General features: G+C 37.4%; 2 protein-coding genes across 2 annotated transcripts in view; one reads left to right on the top strand and one right to left on the bottom strand.

The window, feature by feature from the left end:
• The window catches only part of LOC102986506 (sperm-associated acrosin inhibitor-like), a 141,476-nt gene that overhangs the window by 101,332 nt on the left and 16,231 nt on the right, over window positions 1-23,913 (top strand). The window lies entirely within an intron of this gene.
• Window positions 2,218-10,682, bottom strand: SPINK13 (serine peptidase inhibitor Kazal type 13). The gene is made up of 5 exons (XM_055086915.1): window positions 10,613-10,682; window positions 9,315-9,331; window positions 8,319-8,435; window positions 7,539-7,666; window positions 2,218-2,266 (listed from the first exon to the last, which is right to left on the bottom strand). The coding sequence occupies exons 1-5, from the start codon at window positions 10,680-10,682 to the stop codon at window positions 2,218-2,220; spliced, it is 381 nt and encodes a 126-aa protein (XP_054942890.1).

Below are 23,913 nucleotides of genomic sequence, written 5' to 3'. Positions count from 1 at the left end.
GTATCCACTCCTGACCTTGCTATTTGTGTGTTTTGTTTATTTGTTCGTTATCATTTTTCCCCCAGCACTATGCTCTTACCAAGGTCATCTGAATGTGAACTCCTTGAGAATACAGGCCTTATCTGCCCAGTGCCTAGAACAGTGTCTGACACAGCATAGGCACCCAATAAATGTTCGTTAAACAAACCAATATGTTTTATTTGCCTGTGCTTTATAAAAAATTTCTTACTGTTTTATAGAGAATAAATAGGTCTGGAGATCAGAAAACAGAAATGGCAGATCAAACCTAAAAAGTTGATGCTAAGTGAGTATTAACTAATTTATTTTAAATATCTGAAAAGTAAGCAGGAAACTTGGCTCCCATTTGAGGAATGCTTTTATAATTTTGAAAACAAAATTTTATTTTGATACATTATTTGTCCATTAATGCATCTAGGCTCTCTTTTTCTAGTCCCTTTTGGGTTTGTAGACAACATAAGGTTGTGGTTAGGAGCAGGATAATTGAGTTTAAATTTCAGTACTTTATAAACTACAAGATTGCATAGTTTACCTTGTCTAAGTTTAGTTTCCTCATCTGTAAAATGGGGGTAACAATGGTAGCAGGCTTATAGGACTGTGGAGAGGATGAATTGAGATAAAGCAGATAAAACACAGCACTTGGCATGGTGCATGTGCTCACTGAACATGGGCTAATTATTGTCAGAACTCTACCTCTGCTCGTAAGGCTGGGCCAAGATGTCAAACTGCCCCTTCCTTTACTGGAATGCCTGTGTTCTCATCGAAAACTTCAGTTAGTTATTTCCATTCTCAGCTTACACTTCATATGAGCTTAGTTACCGTGTGTGTGTTCCTATCTGTCTCCCAGTCAGCCCAGCATTTTCACACAACAGAGAAGATGCTTGTTAAGTCAGGGATTTCTAACTATGCCTGTTTATTTTCCTACTAAAGTAGAATAATTGTGGGCTCTCTTTTTTTTGAGGAGGGGAAAATAAAAGATAGAATTTTCCTGGTTCTCTCTTTTTTATTCTGTGGTAGGACAAGTTATACCTCCCACCCCCTTTCTGAGGAGAAGATTCTGCTTTTGTTATTTTTGGTGAGGCAGAGATGGAAAGGTGAAATAATGAAATAGTGTTCAACTATACAAGATGATAATTAACAAGAGAAGGTCTGTATTTTAGGAGACTCTTTATTTTGAGGGACCTGAGAGACCTGAAACTTTATCACCCCAGGTCCAAAGAGAGCCACCCAGCTGGATCCTACTGGCCTGGGGTGCTGGGGGCAGGAGGGAGGAAGACATAAGAGGAGGAGGGTCTCCCCTGCTAGCAGAGGTGGACTGTGTATATGCTGGAAAGGTGATGCAGAAAGTAGACTTGTGCACACCTTTCTGGACCTGTCTGGTTCAGCTAGTCAGATTAAGTTAGAAGAATGAGGCTGGCATCTAGTGGCAACAACAGGTACTAGCACAGAGCACACATGGCAAAGGAGAGAGCTCTTTACTTTTCATTTCCCCAGCCTCAAGTAAAATAATGACTTCATCTCCCTGTATTAGTCAAGCTCTTTCAGCTACAAGTGACAGATTATAGACCAGATCAAGCAAAAAAAGAAAAGGGAATTTATTGAACGATGTAATGTGAACAATGGGATGGAGTGAGGATTAGGTATACTGCAATTGGGGGTCAGACGATGAGCACTGTCTCCCTTTCTCTCAAAAACATGCTTGTTCCCCAAAGCTCTTGGCTCTTCTTCTCTCCTTCTGTTAGCATGTGGACCTTTTCCTCTTCTACTGAAAGTGGGCTTCATTTATGAATATAAGGTAGAAATTCTCAAACAACTGTGTGCGTGTGTGGAGGGGATATTTTCTCTTTTGTTCATGTCTTTAAGTGAGATTAGTGGGGCAGGGTCTGACCTTGCAGATAAGCCTGCAATTTGGGATAAACTGAATTCAGGGGAGTGTTCATAAGCACGTTTGATAACAGACCTCAGCCCCTCAGTACCCAGAGATGAATATCTACCACCTTTTTCAGTATGGTGTTTATTTCTAATAAATGTGATACTCAGTTCTCCATTAGTTTTCTTTTGTTTCCAATTTTGTTCCAAATTTGGGTGCAGCATGGAGTTGTGTTATTTATTTATTATACACCCTCAAATTCCAAAAGAAATAATCTTCAGAATTAAGTAGTGAAAAGAATAAGCAAGTATATAGTACTCTGTTACCCATTAATCACATTTTCCATATTTATCAAATTTAATATGAGGACCGAATTCCCTAAAGAAAAGAGAAGAAAAAAGAGATTAGTATCATAAGGAAAGGGGGCCTTGCTTCACATCCTTTCTCTTCCAGATGAAGTACTGAGAAAGGGAGCTGCTTCTACAATTCCCTTTGCCTCCATCTCTTTTCATGGCCACCACAGTTGGCACATTCCCCCCCATGTCTTGATTATTCAAAAATTGCTCTGTGAAGTTTTTCAGTAGAGAGTCTTTCATTCCCCAGCCCATTCCCATTTTAATACCTTTCCATTCAGTGTAGCAATGTCAAATTTTTCTACCAAGAAGTAAAAGATAACCATAGCAATAATGCTATGCATAATAATCCACATAATTGACACTCTTTACTCAAATTTTCACTAGGTTTACACTGCCCATAGACTACAGTCTATTCCCCTTACTTTAGGATTTATGTTTCCCAGAAGACTAGCCTCTGCCTAACTTTCCACCCTTATTTATTACTGTCCTTTAAATACCTGACATTCCTTTCAACACAATTTTTATCTTCCTTATTTCCCTAAAGACATTGCAGTTTCTCAGTTCCATGTGTTTTCACAAGCAGTGAGCCCTGTGTAAATTGCCCATTTTATTTTCTTTTGCACTTTTTCTTTTTCTTTTTTTTTTTTTTTGCAGTACGCGGGCCTCTCACTGTTGTGGCCTCTCCCATTGCAGAGCACAGGCTCCGGATGCGCAGGTTCAGTGGCCATGGCTCACGGGCCCAGCCGCTCTGCGGCGTATGGGATCTTCCCAGACCGGGGCATGAACCCGTGTCCCCTTCATCGGCAGGCAGACTGTCAACCACTGCGCCACCACGGAAGCCCCACTTTTTCTTTTTTTAAACCTCTCAACATAGTATTAGCTTTTTTTAAAAAAATATTATTTATCTGGTTGCTCTGGGTCTTTATTGCAGCAGGTGGGCTCCTTAATTGTAGCTCACCGTCTCCCTAGTTGCGGCTTGTGGGTTCCTTAGTTGTGGCACATGGGCTCCTTAGTTGTGGCATGCTAACTCTTATGAGTTGCAACATGCATGTAGGATCTAGTTCCTTGACCAGTGATCTAACCTGCGCCCTGTGCATTGGGAGCACAGAGTCTTAGCCACTGCTCCACCAGTCCCTGCACTTTTTTTTAAGAATACTTTAACTGCCTTATGACAAAGGAGGCAAGAAAATACAACAGCGAAAAGACATTCTCTTCAATAAGTGGTGCTGGGAAAACTGGACAGCTACGTGTAAAAGAATGAAATTAGAACATTCTCTAACACCATATATAAAAATAAACTCAGAATGGATCAAAGACCTAATTATAAGGCCAGACACTATAAAACTCTTAGAGGAAAACATAGGCAGAGCACTCTTTGACATAAATGGCACCAATATCTTTTTTGATCCACCTCCTAGAGTAATGAAAATATAAACCAAAATAAACAAATGGGACCTAATTGAACTTAAAAGCTTCTGCACAGCAAAGGAAAGCTTAAACAAAACGAAAAGACAACCTAAGGACTGGGAGAAAATATTTGCAAACGATGAGACCAACAAGGATTAATTTCCAAAATATGCAAACAGCTCATCAGCTTAATAACAAAAAAAAAGACAAACAACTGAATCAGGAAATGGGCAGAAGACCTAAATAGACATTTCTCCAAAGAAGACATACACATGGCCAACAGGCACATGAAAAGATGTTCCACATCACTAATTATTAGAGAAATGCAAATCAGAACTACAGTGAGGTTATACAATGAGCTATCACCTCACACCAGTCAGAATGGCCATCATTAAAAACTCTATAAATAATAAATGCTGGAGAGAGTGTGGAGAAAAGGGAACCCTTCTACACCATTGGTGGGAATGTAAATTGGTGCAGCCACAATGGAGAACAGTATGGAGGTTCCTTAAAAAACTAAAAATAGAGTTAGCATATGATCCTGCAATCCCACTCCTGGGCATATATCTGGATAAAACTCTAATTTGAAAAGATACATGCACCCCAATGTTAATAGCAGTATTAGCCAAGACATGCAAGCAAACTAAATGTCCATCAACACATGAATGGATAAAGAAGATATGGGGTGTGTGTGTGTGTGTGTGTGTGTGTGTGTGTGTGTGTGTAATGGAATATTACTCAGCCATAAAAAAGAATGAAATAATGCCATTTGCAGCAATATGGTTGGACCTAGAGATTATCATATTAAGTGAGGTAAGTCAGAAAAAGAAAAAGACAAATGTCATATGATACCGTGTATATGTGGAACCTTAAAAAAGGATACAAATGAACTTATTTACAAAACAAAAATAGACTCATAGACATAGAAAACAAACATAGGGTTATCAAAGGCGATAGCAGGTTGGGGGAATAAATTAGGAGTTTGGGATTAAAATATACATACTACTGTATCTAAAATAGATAAACAACAAGGACCTACTGTATAGCACAGGAAACTATACTCAGTATCTTGTAATGACCTATAATAGAAAAGAATCTGAAAAAGAATATATATATTGCCTGCACTCCATTTGGATGGGGAACTGCTACTATATAACTGTTGCTTATTTCTTGAATGTGAAATCCTAGCTTACTATTAATGTTTGATTTTTTAGAAATAAATTGGAAAGCTATATTTTTAGGTAAAATCTGATTTTTGAAATACTGTCAACCATAAAAACTTACTGAAATACTATTCTGGTTAAACAGAACCAACACTGTTTGCTATTATCATGAATTTTCTTATGTAATATATTCTTTTTGCCACATAAGACCACAAACTTATGAAGAGTCTGGGATCTGTTTCATACAACTCTATTTTCTTGGTAGTTATTATGAGGGCCCTACAATGAGTAGGCTTGGGGGATTCCTTTAAGGATAATGACTGATTTTTTTTCAATTCTGGGCAAGATGCACTCTTAAGTTTTCTGTTTTTCAAGGGATTTACATTGTTCATAAATGGCGGATATCTCTCAGGATTGTGAGTCCACTTTCTCAGGATTTTTTTCTTCAAAACACTAGCTAAGAGCAGAGACCGAAGAATTACTCTTCTGCCTCCATTACTCAAAAGAGCATAATGACTATTCTTGTTGCCCCGAGATCCAGAAATGGCATGAAGCCCACGTTTATACATGCAAGTCACAGTGAGAATTAAAACAAATATACAGGCAAACTGTACCATCCCTGCCATTGGCATCAGTGTTCTCTGTGTTCCAGAAGTAGGTGTGTTTGATAAGAACTATGTTCATAATGTCTCCAATGAGAGAACTATTTTTTTCTTTTTTAATCAACAGAGGCTCCTTATTTATACTTTGAGAAAAAACAGCTAGTGTTCATAGTATATCTGGCAGACTTACAAGATAGAAAAGAAGGAAAGGAAGAAGGAAAGAAAGGAGAGAAGGAGAGAGAATGAGAGTGAGAGGATGAGAGAGTGCCAGAACAGATCAGAGGCATGCTCATAGAGCTTTTGAGACTTTCTCAAGTCTCCTAGATGAGGCTGAAAACAATCTCAGAACCATCTTTGAGGAGCCATTTGGTTGTAGCATAGTGGAAAATCAAGTCCCCAATGTAATTCTGCATCAACCTATGCTCATTTTCAGAAGCCCAGGCCATTGCGGGTGGGTCCTTCTATGCTGCTCATTTTAATGGTGTGCATCCAAATACCAAACAGTGTGAAAAAGGCTTATGTGGAAGAGCTAAGAAGACACTTTCCAATATCTTTTGCCTAATTAGCCCTGCCTGAGAAAGTGACAACAACCACATTTGGAAGGAATGATTATGTAATTTAATCATTCTACGTAGTCTGCTAATATTCATGAATTCTCATTCATCTTTCTTTGAAGTCAATGGGAGATACTTGGTTAATTCACATTTTTCAGTTACCATTCTTTTCCTTTAAAGTCATCCTCTGAGTCTAGTACTTGCTCTGAAGATGAGCAAGTATTACCTTTATTGGACTAGTTTCTACCTCGTTTCCTTCAGTGCTCAGAAATAATTGCGGTGGCATGCTAATGTGGTGTCTGAAGCCCATGAAGAGTCTTCTCAAAGGAAGATATGCATTAAAGAGTTAGCTCAGCAGACTTGAGATGCTCAAATCAGCTCATAGGAAGTAATCTCTACACCCTTGGGATATTCTGGCTGATAGGAGTAACTTTGTAACCTAGGGCCATAGGTCATGCCAGATAATTTACCCTGAGGTGAATGCCTGTTTTTGTTCACCTGTGGTGCTGAGCCACTCTGTATCAGTTTAACTCCTAGGGGGAGGGGGCTGGAGACTAAGTAGTTGTCAATTATGTAGGTGCTGCATGTCCCCAGTAAAAACCCTGGACACCAAAGCTTTGGTGGGCTTCCCAGGTTGTCAATACTTTTTATAAGTTATGACACATCATAGCTGGGAGAATTTAAGCACTGCCTGTGTGACTCCCCTGGGAGAGGACAACTGGAAGCTTGTGCCTGATCTCCTAGACTCCACCGTATGAGTTTCCTGCCTTTGCTGATTTTATTCTGTATCCTTTCACTGTAATAAACTGTTAGCATGCATATAACAGCTTTTCTGAGTTCTATCAGTCCTACTAGGGAATCATCAAACCTGAGGGTACTCCTGGAGACTCCCAACAGGGAGGATCTCATAGGTCATGGAAGAGTTACTGACAAGACACGACAAGGCTGATTTGTAAAAACAATTTCAAATAGAGCTAAAATATATCACAAGGAATATTATTAACTTTTTAATCTAAATTTCCCATTGAATTTATTTGAAAGGCAAAAAAATATTAAAAGTTGACAGTCAATTTTTTTCCATGTAAGACCACATAATCACTTTGTTACTTATATGTATATCTACACCAGTCTTTATGTCTGTGTCTGTATGTCTGTATCAGTATCTATATTTACTTCTTCCAGGCAACAATATGGGTGCTACTCATAGGGATGTCACAGTGACTTGTTAAAGAAAATTTGATTTTTTAAAAAATGGATTTCTGTTTATTGCTTGAATATAATCTATAGGCTATCTACTAATATGATCTCTGTACAATTCTGCCAAAATATCATGTAAGCTTTTCTTTCTTTTTTTAAAAATGAGTCAGCTTTGAATGTTAACTAAATTTTTTTAAAAGACTTTTCTCTTTACTATGTATGTAGTCTGTCCTCAGTCTTTTATGAACAATAGAGGCTATATATAAAAAAAAAATCCCATGCATCAGCAAATCCAGTTCCTTGCTAAAATTATTGGAAATTTCTGTGAAGAAATATAGAGAAAAAATAATGGTATTTTATTTTGAACTTACCACTGATCAACACAGAGGAAACACTCATTCTTGTAAGTGTGGCCATTTGTAGCACAAACATATGCTGTCACCTCAGGACAGTTTGCGTCATAAAGAGGATCCAGTGGGTAGTACATTTTACATGGGGGCTGCAAACATCATAAAGTATCATATGAATAACAACTGATAGATTTTCCCTCATCTATTCCTGGCCTGTCACTTCTGCCCCACATAGAAATAATATCAAATGTTACTAGTCAATTGATCTTTTTACAAGATTTCCTCTCCTCTGGGCTTTGGTCAAGCAAGTTTTTTTCTGACTACAGTATCCTCACTCATTCACCATTTGCTAGTCATAAGCAGTAGAATAACTCAGCTTAAATCCCAAATGCAAAATTTTCACTTAAACTTGGAGTCCCAATGCCAGTAACTCATTATAAGAAGTTTGTGAGTAGAGATAGTTATGTGTCTCTGAACTCCTAGAAGATAGGGGCTTAAATGCAGTTTTTAAGAGTGAGGGTTCTGTTTTGAGACTGGGATTAAATTCTGTATATACCATTGTTAAACTCTGTGGCCTTGGACAATTGACAGGTATTAATTTATTTAATGTCCAGAGATGCATCTTACTATTATAATGCTTGTGCTACATGGGAGTAAATCTAAGCCTGAAAAGGTTAAGATACACGCCCAAAGTCACATAGAAAACTTCCATTCTACTTAACCACTATGAAGTTTTAGGTCTGTCATGTCAAGAGTGATCAGATTAAAATCAGAATTGAGAATTTAGAAATTTAAATTTACCATAGGCCATTTAGAATAGTCATGTGGTTTGAAGATTTCTGAAAATAAAGTACAGACACAATAGGTTAAAAGAAACAGTTCTCCATGGAGTTTGATTTCACTCACTGAAGTTACTGACTGAACAGAGAAATGTAATGCAATTACTCATTTGCACAAAGTATACAAAATAATTTGTGACAACAAAATTTGTGGGTGGTATTCCTTTGTTAACTTACTTCATCCATTTATTTATTCTCTCCTTCTTTTCACAGTCCTGACTTCATTTCTAAATTTGCTGTGTCATTGAGGAAAGAGTAAAAACCATTTGGGGTTGTATACTTAACTTGCAAACTGTGTTATTTTCATTAAGTTACTTGACTTTTGTTGGCTTTAGTTTCCTCGTCATGACAATTAGGATAAGTATATGCATTTTAAAGATTGTTGTAAAAATCAAAAGTAATATAGTAAGTAAAGGATTAGGCCGGTTCCTACCAAGATGCTAAACTAAAGAGGACACTAAGAATGATGACGAGAAAACTTAGGAGTTCCTTGGCTCTGGAGAGACTGAGGGATATGGTGAACTGATTTGTGCAAGGGGTGCTGGTGTTGCTTAGGGTTAGAGGATGACCAGCTGGCTATGGGAGAAAAAAATAAGAAAAGGCCTAATGAAGTTTTGCCCTATCTCTCACTGTTAGGTGATATTTAAAATATCCAAGAAAATTCTAACTTTCAAAAGTCAGAATTTACAAAGTTAGAAAAGTTGTATGATTTTAAAATCTTCACATAAAGGAAACAACAAGCCTCCCAACCTCTCCAGGAATAGACTATGCTGTTTACATATGCACTCTTTCAGAGAATAAAAAAGATGGAATGCTCCTCTCTAATTCTAAAAAGCCAGAATATTTTAATAACAAAAGCAGCTGGATATAGTTATGAGAAAAGAAAAATAAAAGCCTTCATCTAGTAAAAGTAAAGTAATATATATATATATATTGCATACCATATATAAGAATAAACTTCAAATGGATCTGGATCTGAACATAAAAAACAAAACAATACAAAGATCAAAATATAACACAACTGAGTTGCTCTTTAATCTTAGTATACGAAAGACTTTCTGATAATGACTCATTAATCTCTGTGCAGTAACAGAAAGGACTGATACATTTTATTACATCCAAATAAAAATAACTTTTTCATGACAAAATATAAATATAAACTAAAAAAGATATCTGAAAAACTGGAAAAATATTTGCAACACATATCATAGATAAAGGGTTAATATACCTGATATATAAAGAATACTTTAAAATTGAGGGGAAAAAAATCCTAATTGCTGAAGGAGTTATATACATGGACCTACAATTCATACACACACACACAAAACCCTGAAGATATGGAAATGACCCTTAAATTTGTGAAGGATATTCAAATGCAGTATGATAAGAAAACTGCTAATGAAAACTATATTGCAGTACCATCTATTACTGGTGGGAATGCAAGTTGGCACAACTTTTATGAAGTGAAATTTGGCAACGTTGAATAAAACTACTTTGCATTCACATTCAATCACAATTCAAGGAATCTACCCTGAAGATAACTCCCAACAATAGAAAAATACATATGCATAAGATTATTTATTGCAGCATTGTTTTTAATTGCAAAATATTGGACACAAACTAATGCCCGTACACCTAAGACTGGTTGAATAGTTTTTTAGTTTATGTTTATATTTTGTCATGAAAAAGTTATTTGTATTTGGATGTAATAAAATGTATCAGTCCTTTCTGTTACTGCACAGAGATTAATGAGTCATTATCAGAAAGTCTTTCGTATACTAAGATTAAAGAGCAACTCAGTTGTGTTATATTTTGATCTTTGTATTGTTTTGGTACATCCATCCAAAAAAGTCTTATGCTGTCGTATAAAAGAATGAGGAAATCCCTGTGAACTGATATGTACTGATTTTCAGGACATTCTTAAATTGGGAAAAGCAGGATGCAAACAGTTACCTAAAATAAGATTGGTTACATAAAAGATGAGGGTGGGACTGCAGTGGAAGGAAAAGGGTATGGAGGCAGTGACATATCTTGGAACCTAAACTTTTGTTCATTTTGGTTTATTTTGTTTCATTTGTCATGTTCAAAATAATTTTAAATTGCTATCCAATAGCAATCCCTTTCCAATAGTGATACCCACTTGATACCCAATTTGTATTATCAAGCCCAAAGGCCTATGTTTCAGCAAAACTTTACCCATCCAGTCACAAATGACTCTTTTTCTCTCCTCCAAGTAAAAGAAAGACATATGCTTACCTGAAAAAACAGTCTGTGCCAAAGTGGAGGATACCAGGAAAAATATGGTCATGCAGGGAAAGGCAGCCATTTGATCTCATCTAACGTCCTGCTTTGGTGAGGCCTGTGAAAATGCTCAAGATAGTTTATTCGTAATCTCTTGCACAACCGGCTTTCCAAAAGTGAGAGAACCCATTGCTCTGAATTGGTGCCATTCCCGTGAACTTGGCCATGGTGATTCCAAACTGGCCTGGTCTCTAGGGATTCAGACCTAAGAAGGCTCTTCTGCTCGAAAGAGGGAAAGAAAACCATTAAAATAACATTTTTTTTTTTCCCCTGCCAGCAGCCATTGTACAGTCACTGTTTTGGCTTGGAAGAGGAATTAGCCTCAGGGCTCTCATCAGGGCTGACCCCAGGCATGTTACCTATAAATGCGTTCATCCTACAATATATCATCTAAACTGAGACACTCATGTTAGTGAATATGGACACTTTAAGAATTCATAAGAATTCTGAGAAAACAGGTGTGAACCGAGGACTATGCTGCACAATCAGGGATGTGTCACTTTATAATACACATTGTTTGATTTCCTGGGATAGACCAGTTTCTCCCACATTGAAGTCCTCCATTTCCTAAGTAAGTTTCTTCTTCCAGGCCAGTTACATGTGCTCAAATACAAAGAATAGATTGAAAATGGAATAGTTGGTCTGGGGTCATAAAAATTATGTATACCTTTCCTTATACACAAATCAGAATAATTGATTTTTATCATTTTTATGATTCATATATAGGTACACATGATTTTGATGACACTGGTAAGTTCAAATTCTAGCTTCAACATTTCTTAGAAGTATGAGCCTCAGAAAAAGCATGAACATCACAGGATACTGAGAATATCAACTGATATTAATATAAGTAGAGTTTAACTATATTAAATTGCCAAACTCTTCTTTTGTAAGAATGGAAATATTTGGCCCAGAGAGAAGATACTTTCCAAGTCATTTACTCAAGTTCCCATGCCCTACTCTACTCATTCTGTCTCTTCTCCAAATTGCAGCTGGTGGGCACATAGAGTAATGAGGGAGAACCATATTAGCTGTGTAGAGGAAACAAAAGGAGGGTGCTGGAGGAAAACAAACATACTGGGAAACCTAGTGACAGAGAAGAAAGCCAAAGAGATACCATCACTGACTTAGAATAAGGAGGTGAAGAGATGTTTACCTGAATGAGCTTGCTGCAAAATGTGAGCCCACTGTAGTCACCCTGAGGTCACAGCTAGCCTTGAGCAAAGTTGCTGTTCCATGAGTCTGTGGCCCAGGGGCATGTTGAGCAGAGGAGGCAGGCTCCTTGCTCGGTTGAGTGACTAGTTGATTGGCAAGATATTGCACTAATGGCTGTTTCCTAGTTTGACCCGTCTTAAACCACCTCCTCTGATGTTTCATGCTCCAGCAGGCAGGGACAGACCTGGAGGTTCTGTACTTGTGGTTTCTGATTGTGGATCATGAGAACAAGATGACATTTGCAAAGCAGGTTAATTACCTACCTCATTCCAGATAATCCGGTATACATTCACCAAATTCAAGGCTGATTCATTTTCCTGGTCTCTGCCTCCAGAGGTCATTTAGCCCATCCTGCTTCTCAGAAGGGTTATCTGGTGGATCTTTGTAGGACATGATTTCTGACATCAGCTGGAAACTCCAGCACCACGACTTAATAACCTTTGCAATACCTAAGTCTTCTGAAGTCTTCATGTGTTTCCCTCCACTCCACCTTAACGTAGGCAAGCCTGATATTTTGCCATAATCTGGAAAATTTCTATCTCACACACTTTAAACTCTCCTAGAGTAGTTAGTACTCCTTTTGCTGCTTGTCTTCCCTTCTCAGTCTGAGTCCCATAGACTGACATTTATATTTAGCCCCTTGGCATGACCATACTCTCTTGACATCCTGTTCTTGATTCTTCCCTCTTTCTTCCAAGCCGGGATAAATTCAGCATGCTATTTTCCTGCTCCAGACCTTGGCTGTGGAGCAAGGATGGAACAACTTCCATACAATGGAGTCTACAGTCCTGCTATCATCACTACTGACCTAGGCCCTCTAGACTCCTAAGGAGGTCTCTTATTATTTAATGTCAGGTTGCTACCTATGCCACCCATCTCCATATAATTTCCTTTTTTAAATCCAATTTTTTCAACTGTCTGACCACACCTCTGCTACATTACTTTGAGTAGTAAACTTCACCTCTTCTTTACTGCGTAGGGAAACCTCAGGATGAGCTAGCTCCACTTTTTTCCCCTTTGCCTTGTAATTCTGGAAATTTTATCATCTCTCTTTCTACTTTTATCCTTCTCTCCATATCAACTTACCTAGGGATTTACACATTCATCCATTCCTTTCTTTTTGCCAGTACCTGGCTATGTGTTTTACATTTCTCATCATATTTATTCCTCACAATAATCCCATGAGGTTTACATCACTCTGAAACTTGTGTAAGGGAAAAGGAAAATGAGGCTGACGGGAGTAAAGTCATTTGCTGAAGCTAACTAGCTACTAACAAAGCTACGAATGGACAGAGATGAGATTCAAACACAGGTACCTTTAACGCCAAAGCCCATGTTCCATTACTTCCTCTAAGTTTTCTTTCATCTTAGAGAATGAATGTTCCCTTTAATTTACTATCCCTAGTCTTCTTAGACCAGTCTTGTGTGATACCCTATGCCTTTGTTGGCAGCGTCTTTGATTTTGCCCTCTATCTCCTTCTCTCCACAGTCAGTACTCCTAATCTCTCCACAAAACTAACCCCTGGATAATTAGATTGCATGGTCTATGAAGGAGAAGACCCTATCTTTACGCAATTTTGACCTTGTAACTGCAGTGCATTGCAGGGTTTTGTTTTTGTTTTTTTAAAATCACTTGATTAGTATTCAGTAATATGTACAGAAGGAAGGAACAAAGAAATCCATCCATTTTTTTAAAACTGTGTTCTTGGATATTCTTGAGAGTGTGTCATCATGGATATATTTTAGACACACTGTGTCTAGTCCACTAAGACATAATTCTACTGGAATTTTTATTGGAGTCACATAAATTTGGTAAAAGTAACATCTTTATAATATAGTCTTTTTTTACATTAGTATTTTTTATTACAAAAGGTTCAAACATACACAAAAATATAGAAAATAACATAATGAACTCATATATACCTATCATATAGATTCAGTAATTATCAAGATTGGCACATTTGCTTTACCTATTCAATTTTTTAGAAAAATCCTCAAGCATTATAAAGTGTTTCAGGCATAGTCATTTCATCCCTACAACTTCAGCCGGCATCTCTTATACACAGGAACATTTTCTTCAATAATCTTACTGAGATTCACACACTTAACGTTAACAATAATTCTTTTGTATCATCTAAAATGATAAATGTTTATAATCAAATTGCCCTATTGTCTCAAACATGCTGTTTTTTTAGAGTTTGAGTAAGAACCCAAAGAAGGTCCACTCTTGACACTGGTGGTTATGTCTCTTACAACTCTTAATTCGGAGCAGCCTACTTGTCTTCCTCTTCTTTCTCTGTGTTCTTGACTTGTTTAAATTGGGTCAGTTTTTTCATGGAACATACCACGTTCTGCATTTGCCTGTTAGCTTCCTTGTGGTATTATTTAACTGTTCCTCTGTATCAAAATACATTTTGGAATTGTCAGTTTTCTATTTATAAATGCCTTCCTTGGACATAGATGAAGAAGCTAGGGGAATTTATTGGGATGAAGATAAGCTTTATTTTTCTCAGAAAGGCAGAACTGAATTTTTTAAAATTTTATTTGATTATAGTTGATTTACAATTTTGTGTTAGTTTCAGGTGTACAGCAAAGTCAGTTATGCATATACATATATTCATTCTTTTTCAGATTGTTTTCTCACATAGGTTGTCATAGAATATTGAGTAGAGTTCACCGTGTTATATAGTAGGTCCCTGTTGGGTATCCATCTTATATATAGAAGTGTGTATATGTTAATCCCAAGATCCTGATTTATCCCTCCCCCCACATTTCCCCTTTGGTAATGATGTTTATTTTGAAGTCTGTGAGTCTGTTTCTGTTTTGTAAAGAAGTTCATTTGTATCTTTTTTTAAAAATTAGATTCCATTAATGAGTGATATCATGTGATATTTGTCTTCATCTCACTTACTTCACTTAGTATGATAATCTTTAGGTCCATCCCTGTTGCTGCAAATGGCATTATTTCATTCTGTTTTATGGCTGAGTAATATTCCATTGTATTTATGTACCACATCTTCTTTATCCATTCCTCCATCAATGGACATTTAGGTTGCTTCCATGTCTTGGCTATTGTAAATTGTGCTGCAATGAACTTTGGGGTGCATGTATCTTTTCGAATAATGGTTTTCACTAGATATGTGCCCAGGAGTGGGATTGCTGGATCATTTGGTAGTTCTAGTTTTAGTTTTTAAGGAACCTCTATTTGTTCTCCATAGTGTTTGTACCAGTTTACATTCCCACCAACAGTTAGGAGGATTCCCTCTTCTCCACACCCTCTCCAGCATTTATTTTTTGTAGACCTTTTCATGATGGACATTCTGAATGGTGTGAGGTGATACCTCATTGTAGATTTGATTTGCATTTCTCTGATAATTAGTGATGTTGAGCATCTTTTCATGTGCTTTTTGGCCATTTGTATGTCTTCCTTGGAGAAATGTCTGTTTAGATCTGCCCGTTTTTTTAATTGTTTCTTTGTGGGGGTATTGAGCTGCTTCATTTGCAAATATTTTCTCCCATTCGGTGGGTTGTCTTTTTGTTTTATTTATGGTTTCCTTTGCTGTGCATAAGTTTTTTAGTTTAATTAGGTTGCCCTTGTTTATTTCTGTTTTTATTTACATTACTCGAGGAGGTGGATCAGAAAATATATTGCTGAGATTTATGTCAAAGAGTGTTCTGCCTATGTTTTCCTTTAAGAGTTTTATAGTGTCCGGCCTTTATAATTAGGTCTTTAATCCATTTTGAGTTTATTTTTGTGTATGGTGTTAGAGAATGTTCTAATTTCATTCTTTTACATGTAGCTGCCAGTTTTCCCAGAACCACTTATTAAAGAGACTGTCTTTTCTCCATTGTATATTCTTGCCTCCTTTGTAGTAGATTGATTGACCGTAGGTGTGTGGGTTTATTTCTGGGCTTTCTATTCTGTTGCATTGATCTATATTTCTGTTTTTGTGGTATCATACTGTTTTGATTACTGTAGCTTAATAGTATAGTCGGAAGTCAGGGAGTCTGATTCCTCCAGTTCCATTTTTCCTTCTCAGGATTGCTTTGGCTATTCAGGGTCTTTTGTGTCTCCATACAAATTTTAAGATTTTTTGTTCTAGTTCTGTGAAAAATGCCATTGGTAATTTGAGAAGGATTGCACTGAATCTGTAGATTGCCTTGGGTAGTACAGTCATTTTGACAATATTGATTCTTACAATCCAAGAACATGGTATATCTTTCTATCTGTTTGTGTCATCTTTGATTTCTTTCATCATCTTATAGTTTTCAGAATACAGGTCTTTTGTCTCCTTAGGTAGGTTTATTCCTAGGTATTTTATTCTTTTTGATGAGATGGTAAAGGGGACTGCTTCCTAAATTTCTCTTTCTAATCTTTTCGTTGTTAGTTTATAGGAATGTAAGAGATTTCTGTGTATTAATTTTGTATCCCGCAGCATGACCAGATTTAGTGATGAGCTCTAGTAGTTTTGTGGTAGCATCTTTAGGATTTTCTAGGTATAGTATCATGTCATCTGCAAACAGTGACAGTTTTACTTCTTCTTTTCCAATTTGGATTCCTTTTATTTCTTTTTCTTCTCTGATTGCCATGGCTAGGACTTCCAAAACTGTGTTGAATAAAAGCGGCAACAATGGACATCCTTGCCTTTTTCCTGATATTAGGCAGAATGCTTTCAGCTTTTCACCATTGAGAATGATGTTAGCTGTCAGTTTGTCACATATGGCCTTTATTATGTTGAGGTAAGTTCCCTATATTCCCACTTTCTGGAGAGTTTTTATCATAAGTGGATGTTGAATTTTATCAAAAGCTTTTTCTGTATCTATTGAGACGATCGTATTGTCTTTATTCTTCAACTTGTTAATGTGGTATATCACACTCGTTGATTTTCAGATATAGAAAAATTCTTTCATCCCTGGGATAAATTCCACTTGATCATGGTGTATGATCCTTTTAATGTGTTGTTGGATTCAGTTTGCTAAATTTGGTTGAGGATTTTTGTGTCTATGTTCATCAGTGATATTGGCCTGTAATTTTCTTTTTTTGTGGTATCTTTTTTTTTTTTTTTTTTTTTTTTTGTGGTACGTGGGCCTCTCACTGTTGTAGCCTCTCCCTCTCCCGTTGCGGAGCACAGGCTCTGGACGCGCAGGCTCAGCGGCCATGGCTCACGGGCCTAGCCGCTCCACAGCATGTGGGATCCTCCTGGACCGGGGCACGAACCCACATCCCCTGCATTGGCAGGTGGACTCTCAACCACTGCGCCACCAGGGAAGCCCATTTTTGTGGTATCTTTGTCTGGTTTTGTTATCAGGGTGATGGTGGCCTCATAGAATGTGCGTGGGAGTGTTCCTTCCTCTCCAACTTTTTGGAAGAGTTTCAGAAGGGTGGGTGTTAACTCTTCTCTAAATGTTTCATAGAATTTGCCTGTGAAGCCATCTGGTCCTGGACTTTTGTTTGTTGGACGTTTTAAAATCACTGTTTAAATTTCATTACTTGTTATTGCTCTGTTCGCATTTTCTGTTTCTTACTGGTGCAGTCTTGGAAGGTTGTATCTAAGAATTTGTCCATTTCTTCTAGGTTGTCCATGTTACTGGCATATAGTTGTTTGTAGTAGTCTCTTATTATCCTTGTATATCTGTGGTGTCGGTTGTAACTTCTCCTTTGTCATTTCTAATTTCATTGAGTTGAGTCCTTTCCCTTTTTTTCTTGATGATTCTGGCCAAGGGTTTATCAATTTTGTTTATCTTCTCAAAGAACCAGCTTTTAGCTTCATTGATCTTTTCTTTTGTTTTCCTCTGTTTTGTTTTTTTTTAAATTTCTGTTCTGTTCTGTATGATTTCTTTCCTTTTACTTAACTTTGGGATTTGTTTGTCCTTCTTTCTCTAGTTGCGTTAGGTATAAGGTTAGGTTGTTTATTTGAGATTTTGCTTGTTTCCTGAGGTAAGCTTGTATCACTATAAACTTCTCTCTTAGAACTGTTTTTGCTGCATCCCACAGGTTTTGGACTGTTGTGTTTCTGTTGTCATTTATCTCTAGATATTTTTTGATTTCCTCTGATTTCTTCTGTGATCCATTGGTTGTTTAGTAGCATATTGTTTAACCTCTATGTGCTCATTGATCTTTTCTTTTGTTTTCCTCTGTTTTGTTTTTTTTTAAATTTCTGTTCTGTTCTGTATGATTTCTTTCCTTTTACTTAACTTTGGGATTTGTTTGTCCTTCTTTCTCTAGTTGCTTTAGGTATAAGGTTAGGTTGTTTATTTGAGATTTTGCTTGTTTCCTGAGGTAAGCTTGTATCACTATAAACTTCTCTCTTAGAACTGTTTTTGCTGCATCCCACAGGTTTTGGACTGTTGTGTTTCTGTTGTCATTTATCTCTAGATATTTTTTGATTTCCTCTGATTTCTTCTGTGATCCATTGGTTGTTTAGTAGCATATTGTTTAACCTCTATGTGTTTGTGTTTTTTACAGTTTCTTTTTTCCTGTAATTTATTTATAATTTCATAGCATTGTGGTTGGAAAAGATGCTTCATATGATTTCAATTTCTTGAATTTACCAAGGCTTGATTTGTGGCCCAAGATGTGATCTATTCTGGAGAATGTTCCATGTGCACTTCAGAAGAAAGTGTATTCTCCAGCTTTCAGATGGAATGCTCTATAAATATCAGTTAAGTTCATCTGATCTAATGTGTCATTTAAGGCCTGTTTTACCTTATTGATCTTCTGTCTGGATGATCTGTCCATTGATGAAAGTAGAGTGTTAAAGTCCCCCACTATTATTGTGCTGTCAATTTTTCCTTTTATGGCTGTTATTATTTGCCTTATATATTGAGGTGCTCCTATGTTGGGTTCATATATATTTACAATTGTTGTATCTTCTTTTTGGATTGATCCCTTGATCATTATGTAGTGTCTTTCTTTGTCTCTTGTAACATTCTTTATTTTAAAGTCTATTTTCTCTGATATGAGTATTGCTACTCCAGCTTTCTTTTGATTTCCATTTCCATGGAATGCCTTTTTCCATCCCCTCCCTTTCAGTCTGTATGTGTCCCTAGATCTGAGGTGGGTCTCTTGTAGTCAGCATATATAAGAGCCCTGTGTTTGTATCCATTCAGCCAGTCTGTGTATTTTGGTTGGATCATTTAATCCATTTACATTTAAGGTAATTATCGATATGTATGTTCTTTGCCATTTTGTTAATTGTTTTGGATTTTTTTTAAAGATTTATTTATTTATTTTGTCTGTGCCAGGTCTTAGTTGCAGCACACGGGATCTTTGTTGTGGCATGTGGGAACTTTTATTTAGTTGCAGCATGCAGCCTTCTTAGTTGCGACATCCAGACTTTTAAATTGCGGCATGCAGACTCTTGGTTGTGGCATGCGTGCTTCTTAGTTGCAGCATGCAGGCTTCTTAGTTGCGGCATGCAGACTCTTAGTTGCAGCAATGTGAACTCTTAGTTGCAGCATGCTTGTGGGATCTAGTTCCCTGACCAGGGATCATACCCAGGTGCCCTGCACTGGGAGTGCAGAGTCTTACCCACTGCACCACCAGGGAAGTCCCTGGATTTGTTTTTGAAGGTCTTTTATCTTTCCTTCCTCTTTTGTTCTCTTCTCTTGTGATTTGATGTCTATCTTTAGTGTTGTGTTTGGATTGCTTTTTAAAAATATATATTTATTTATTTAGTTAGTTAGTTTTGATACTTTTGGGGTGCGTCAGATTTTAGTTGCAGCACATAGGATCTTCATTGAGGCATACGGGATCTTTCCTTGTGGCATGTGGACTTCTGTCTACTTGTGGCGTGTGGGTTTTTTCTCTTCTCTAGTTGTGGCACGCAGGCTGCAGAGTACATGGGCTCTGTATTTGCAGCACATGGGCTCCAGAGCACGTGGGCTCTGTAGTTTGCTGCCCACGGGCTCTCTAGTTGAGGCGCCTGGGCTCAGCTGCCCCGTGGCATGTTGGAACCTAGTTCCCTGACCAGTAATCGAACTCACATCCCGTGCCTTGAGATTCTTTACCACTGAACCACCAGAGGAGTCCCCTGGATTGCTTTCTCTTTTTTGTGTTTCTGCTGCAAATTTTGGTTTTGTGGTTCTCATGAAGTTTTGATATAGCAGTCTATATATGTACAAGATTGTTTTAAGTTGCTGGCCTCTTAATTTCCAATGCATTTCCTATATCATGCATTAGTACTCTCTTCTCATGATTGCTGGTTTTGATATCATATTTGTGTGTGGATGATTCCCTACCTTTACTTTATGTTTGCCTTTGCTGATGAGCTTTCCCATTCATAATTTTCTTGATTCTAGTTGTGGCTTTTTCTTTTCTGCCTAGAGAAGTTCCTTTAAGATTTCTTGTAAAGCTGGTGTGGTGGTGCTGAATTTTCTTAGCTTTTGCTTGTTATGCTTTTGATTTCTCTGTTGAATCTGAATGAGAGCCTTGCTGAGTAGAGTACTCTTGGTTGTAGGTTTTTCCCTTTCATCACTTTAAATATATCATGCTACTCCCTTCTGGCCTGCAGAGTTTCTGCTAAAAAAATCAGCTGATAACCTTATGAGGATTCCCTTGTATGTTATTTGTTGCTTTTCCCTTGTTGCTTTTAATATTTTTTCTTTGTCTTTGGTTTTTGTCAGTTTGATTAATGTGTGTCTCGATGTGTTCCTCCTTGGGTTTATCTTGTGTGGGACTTTCTGTGCTTCCTGGACTTGAATGAGTGTTTCCTTTCTCATGTTAGAGAAGTTTTCAGCCTTAAACTCTTATAATATTTTCTCAGGCCCTATCTCTCTCCTCCTTCTGGGACCCCTATGATGCAAATGTTGGTGCTTTTAATGTTGCCCCTGAGGGTCTCTGAGACTGTCCTCATATCTTTTCATTCTTTTTTCTTTATTCTGTTCTGTGGCAGCGATTTCAGCTATTGTCTTCCAGCTCACTTATTTGTTCTTCTGCCTCAGCTATTCTGCTATTGATTCCTTGTAGTGTATTTTTCAATCCAGTTATTGTTCATCTCTGTTTATTTGTTCTTTAAATCTTCTAGCTCTTTGTTAAGCATATCTTATAACTTCTCAGTCTGTGCTTCCATTCTTTTTCTGAGATCTTGGATCATCTTTACTATCATTACTCTAAAGTCTTTTTCAGGTAGATTGCCTATCTCCACTTCATTTAGTTGTTCTTGTGGGTTTTTACTTGTTCCTTCTTCTGGAACATATTTCTCTGCCCTCTCATTTTGTCTGCCTTTATGTGTTTGTGGTCTATTTTCTGCTGCCTGTAGGATCATAGCTCCTCTTGCTTCTAGTCTGTGCCCTCTGGTGGGTGAAGTTGGTCCTGAGGCTTGTGCAGGCTTCCTGGTGAGAGGGACTGGTACCTGCCCATTGGTGGGTAGAGCTGGGTCTTGTTCCTCTGGTTGGCAGGGCCATGGCAAGGGTTGTGTTTAGAGGTGGTTGTGAGCTCAGTATGGCTTTAGGCACCCTGTCTGCTGATGGATGGGGCTGTAGAACTGAGTTTTAATGCCAGCTTCTCCACTTAGTTGTTGTATAAATTCATATTTGTATACATTTTTTAACTTCTCCAAGTTAGTTTTATTATCAATAATTTCATGGGGTTGCAGCCAGTCTTCCTCTTTGTCCTTCTTCTTAAGTGAAGGAATTTCCCATATCACTTTCTGGCAAATTTAAAATAAAAATTGAAAAGGTAATGCAGAGCCTTGGTACATTGAGTCATGAAAATTCCCAGAGCAACCACAGCTCAGACATGTCAGTGAGCCCTCTCTAATGTAGTCTTTTCATATATGAATGTGATATGCCTTCTTTGTGACTTCTAGGGAAATCTATCCATTCTCTCAATATTTAGGAGTTTCATGAATGCTATTTCTGAGACACAAATCTGATCTAGTTGCCCTACTCAAGTCTTCCACTGGCTCTTCATTGCTTATATTATGCGCTTATTATTTATGGTAAAACTTGAATGTGAAGAAATGTAACATTTTATTTTGTGTAACTGAAATCTGTTCATGAACATCCATGAACCAGTACACCTGATGATAGACAAAAAGTATGTTGGGGACATGTGTCTTCTGGGGTAGGAGATGGAGGCTGAATTCAAGTATGGATCACAAGAAAAAGAGTATAGAGAAGGGTGAGGTAAGTTAGAAGGTCTTTAAATATGCTTAGCACTAGTGTCCACTTTTTGAGTGTCTTTAGAAGCACTTTAGAAATTAAATTAACATGCGAAAAGAAAACTGCCTGCACCCTCCAACTAAGGAGAGTTTTATCTGATAAAGATTCAGAGTCCTTTGACTACTAATTACCTGTTGTGTCCCTGGGGCTCCTTTTCCCTTGTTCTCAAGAACCTAAGTGATCCTTTGTTTACTAGCATAATTTTAGATTTGCCAGGCAGAAAAACACTAACATTAAGATTAAGAAGATTTCCTGATCCCTATTGGAAAATGACACCTGGGTAAATCAGATCTCCTCACACATCTCCACCCCCAACCCCCAAAATACAGATTAATTTGGAGAGCACATAAAATTGCACATGGCCTATGTCTGGAGCATAACTGGAAAAACAGACAATATGATCCACTTTGCATTCCCGAATTGTGTCCTGCAATCATAGTAAGAACCACAAGGGCCATTCCAGCCACAGCATTGACTCACCGGGGAAATGGGGCTGCCACAAGTATCCCAGGCCTCACACATTCCTAGCCATTAGCATCTCCATCATTAGACTGAGACTGACATAATACATGTGCTTAACATACAAAGAAATGCAGCTCTGTACAGAAGGTTGGTTGAAGTTCACTGTATTTGTTAGGATACAGGCTAAACTAATATAACAGATGTAAAAGACTATAGCACCCTTATTTACAATTTTATTTGTTTCCATGTAATGGTTCCAAGGTAGATGGATAGATCTAGGCTGCCATCCACAACTTAAGTCTTCCATTTTGGGGTAGATGACAGATGGTGGTCCATTCCTGTCCACCCCTAAGCCAGTGAGAATTATGCTTAACTGGAAAGCCAAATGCTCATTTAAAATTTTTTTTCTAATGAAATGTACAATTAATATTTGAAAACAACAGTATACCATAATTACCATGTCAGGTTCATGGTAATGACTCCATAAATATTTTGGGGAATGGAAGGGTGATAAATATAATACCCTTTATAATTTATAAATAAATTATAAATATAATTTAACATTTCAGGTGTCTATTCTTTATGTATTCATTAGAATGAAAATTTATTGAACAACATTAACTTGGCCTCTAATAGATTTGCTTTTGAAGGGAAGGAAAATTTGCCACCCCTAAATGGATCTCTTTGGCATGAGGATTATTTTGGGTTGATTGTTTTTAAGAAAGAAAAGACTCAGGAAGGACCTTTGACCTAACTGCCTAAAGAATGTAGATAGAGGACCTGTTCCAGGAAGGGAGCTATCACCAGAGATACCTAGAGTATAATATAAACTGGGTGTGGTAGACAGGGAGGAACCTAGCAAATCCCTGCGTCTCATTGTCTGTCTGTGTGTGTGTGTGTGTGTGTGTGTGTGTGTGTGTGTGTGTGTGTGTGTGTGTCTATCATATTGCCTGTCTTTGGGATTTCTCATGTTTGGATTCGCTGTATTTAAATAATTAAATTTGATTTTCTCCTGTGAATATCTCTTATGTCAATTTAATTCTTAGACCAACCAGAAGAACTTAGAAGGGTAGAGGAAAAAAAAGATTTTTTTTCTCCCCAGCACTTTCATCAAGTTTTATTCTTTCTTTAATAGGTAGTTTGTATAAGAGATACTTTAGCAAATGGTGATTTTTCTTAAAAGTTCTAAGAGTTTAGACCCCAGTTGAATTGACATTTCCAAACTCTTCTTTTTTCCTGCTTGATTCTCTTGTTCCTTTCCAATTCACATGCTTGGAAAGTTTTCACATTTCTTTTTTTCCCACATACCTTCTTACTGTAAAATATATAACTGCAGGTATTTCCTTCTTTCCTCCTCATACTTCTGGGTTCATCAGATCAAACTGTCCCAAGCCCCCTGCTGAGGGAACATGTAT

Source organism: Physeter macrocephalus, chromosome 8 (assembly GCF_002837175.3).
Source record: "Physeter macrocephalus isolate SW-GA chromosome 8, ASM283717v5, whole genome shotgun sequence".
Lineage (NCBI taxonomy): Eukaryota > Metazoa > Chordata > Mammalia > Artiodactyla > Physeteridae > Physeter > Physeter macrocephalus.
Note: the sequence above shows the minus strand (reverse complement) of the source record. Positions and strands in the feature narration are given on the sequence as shown.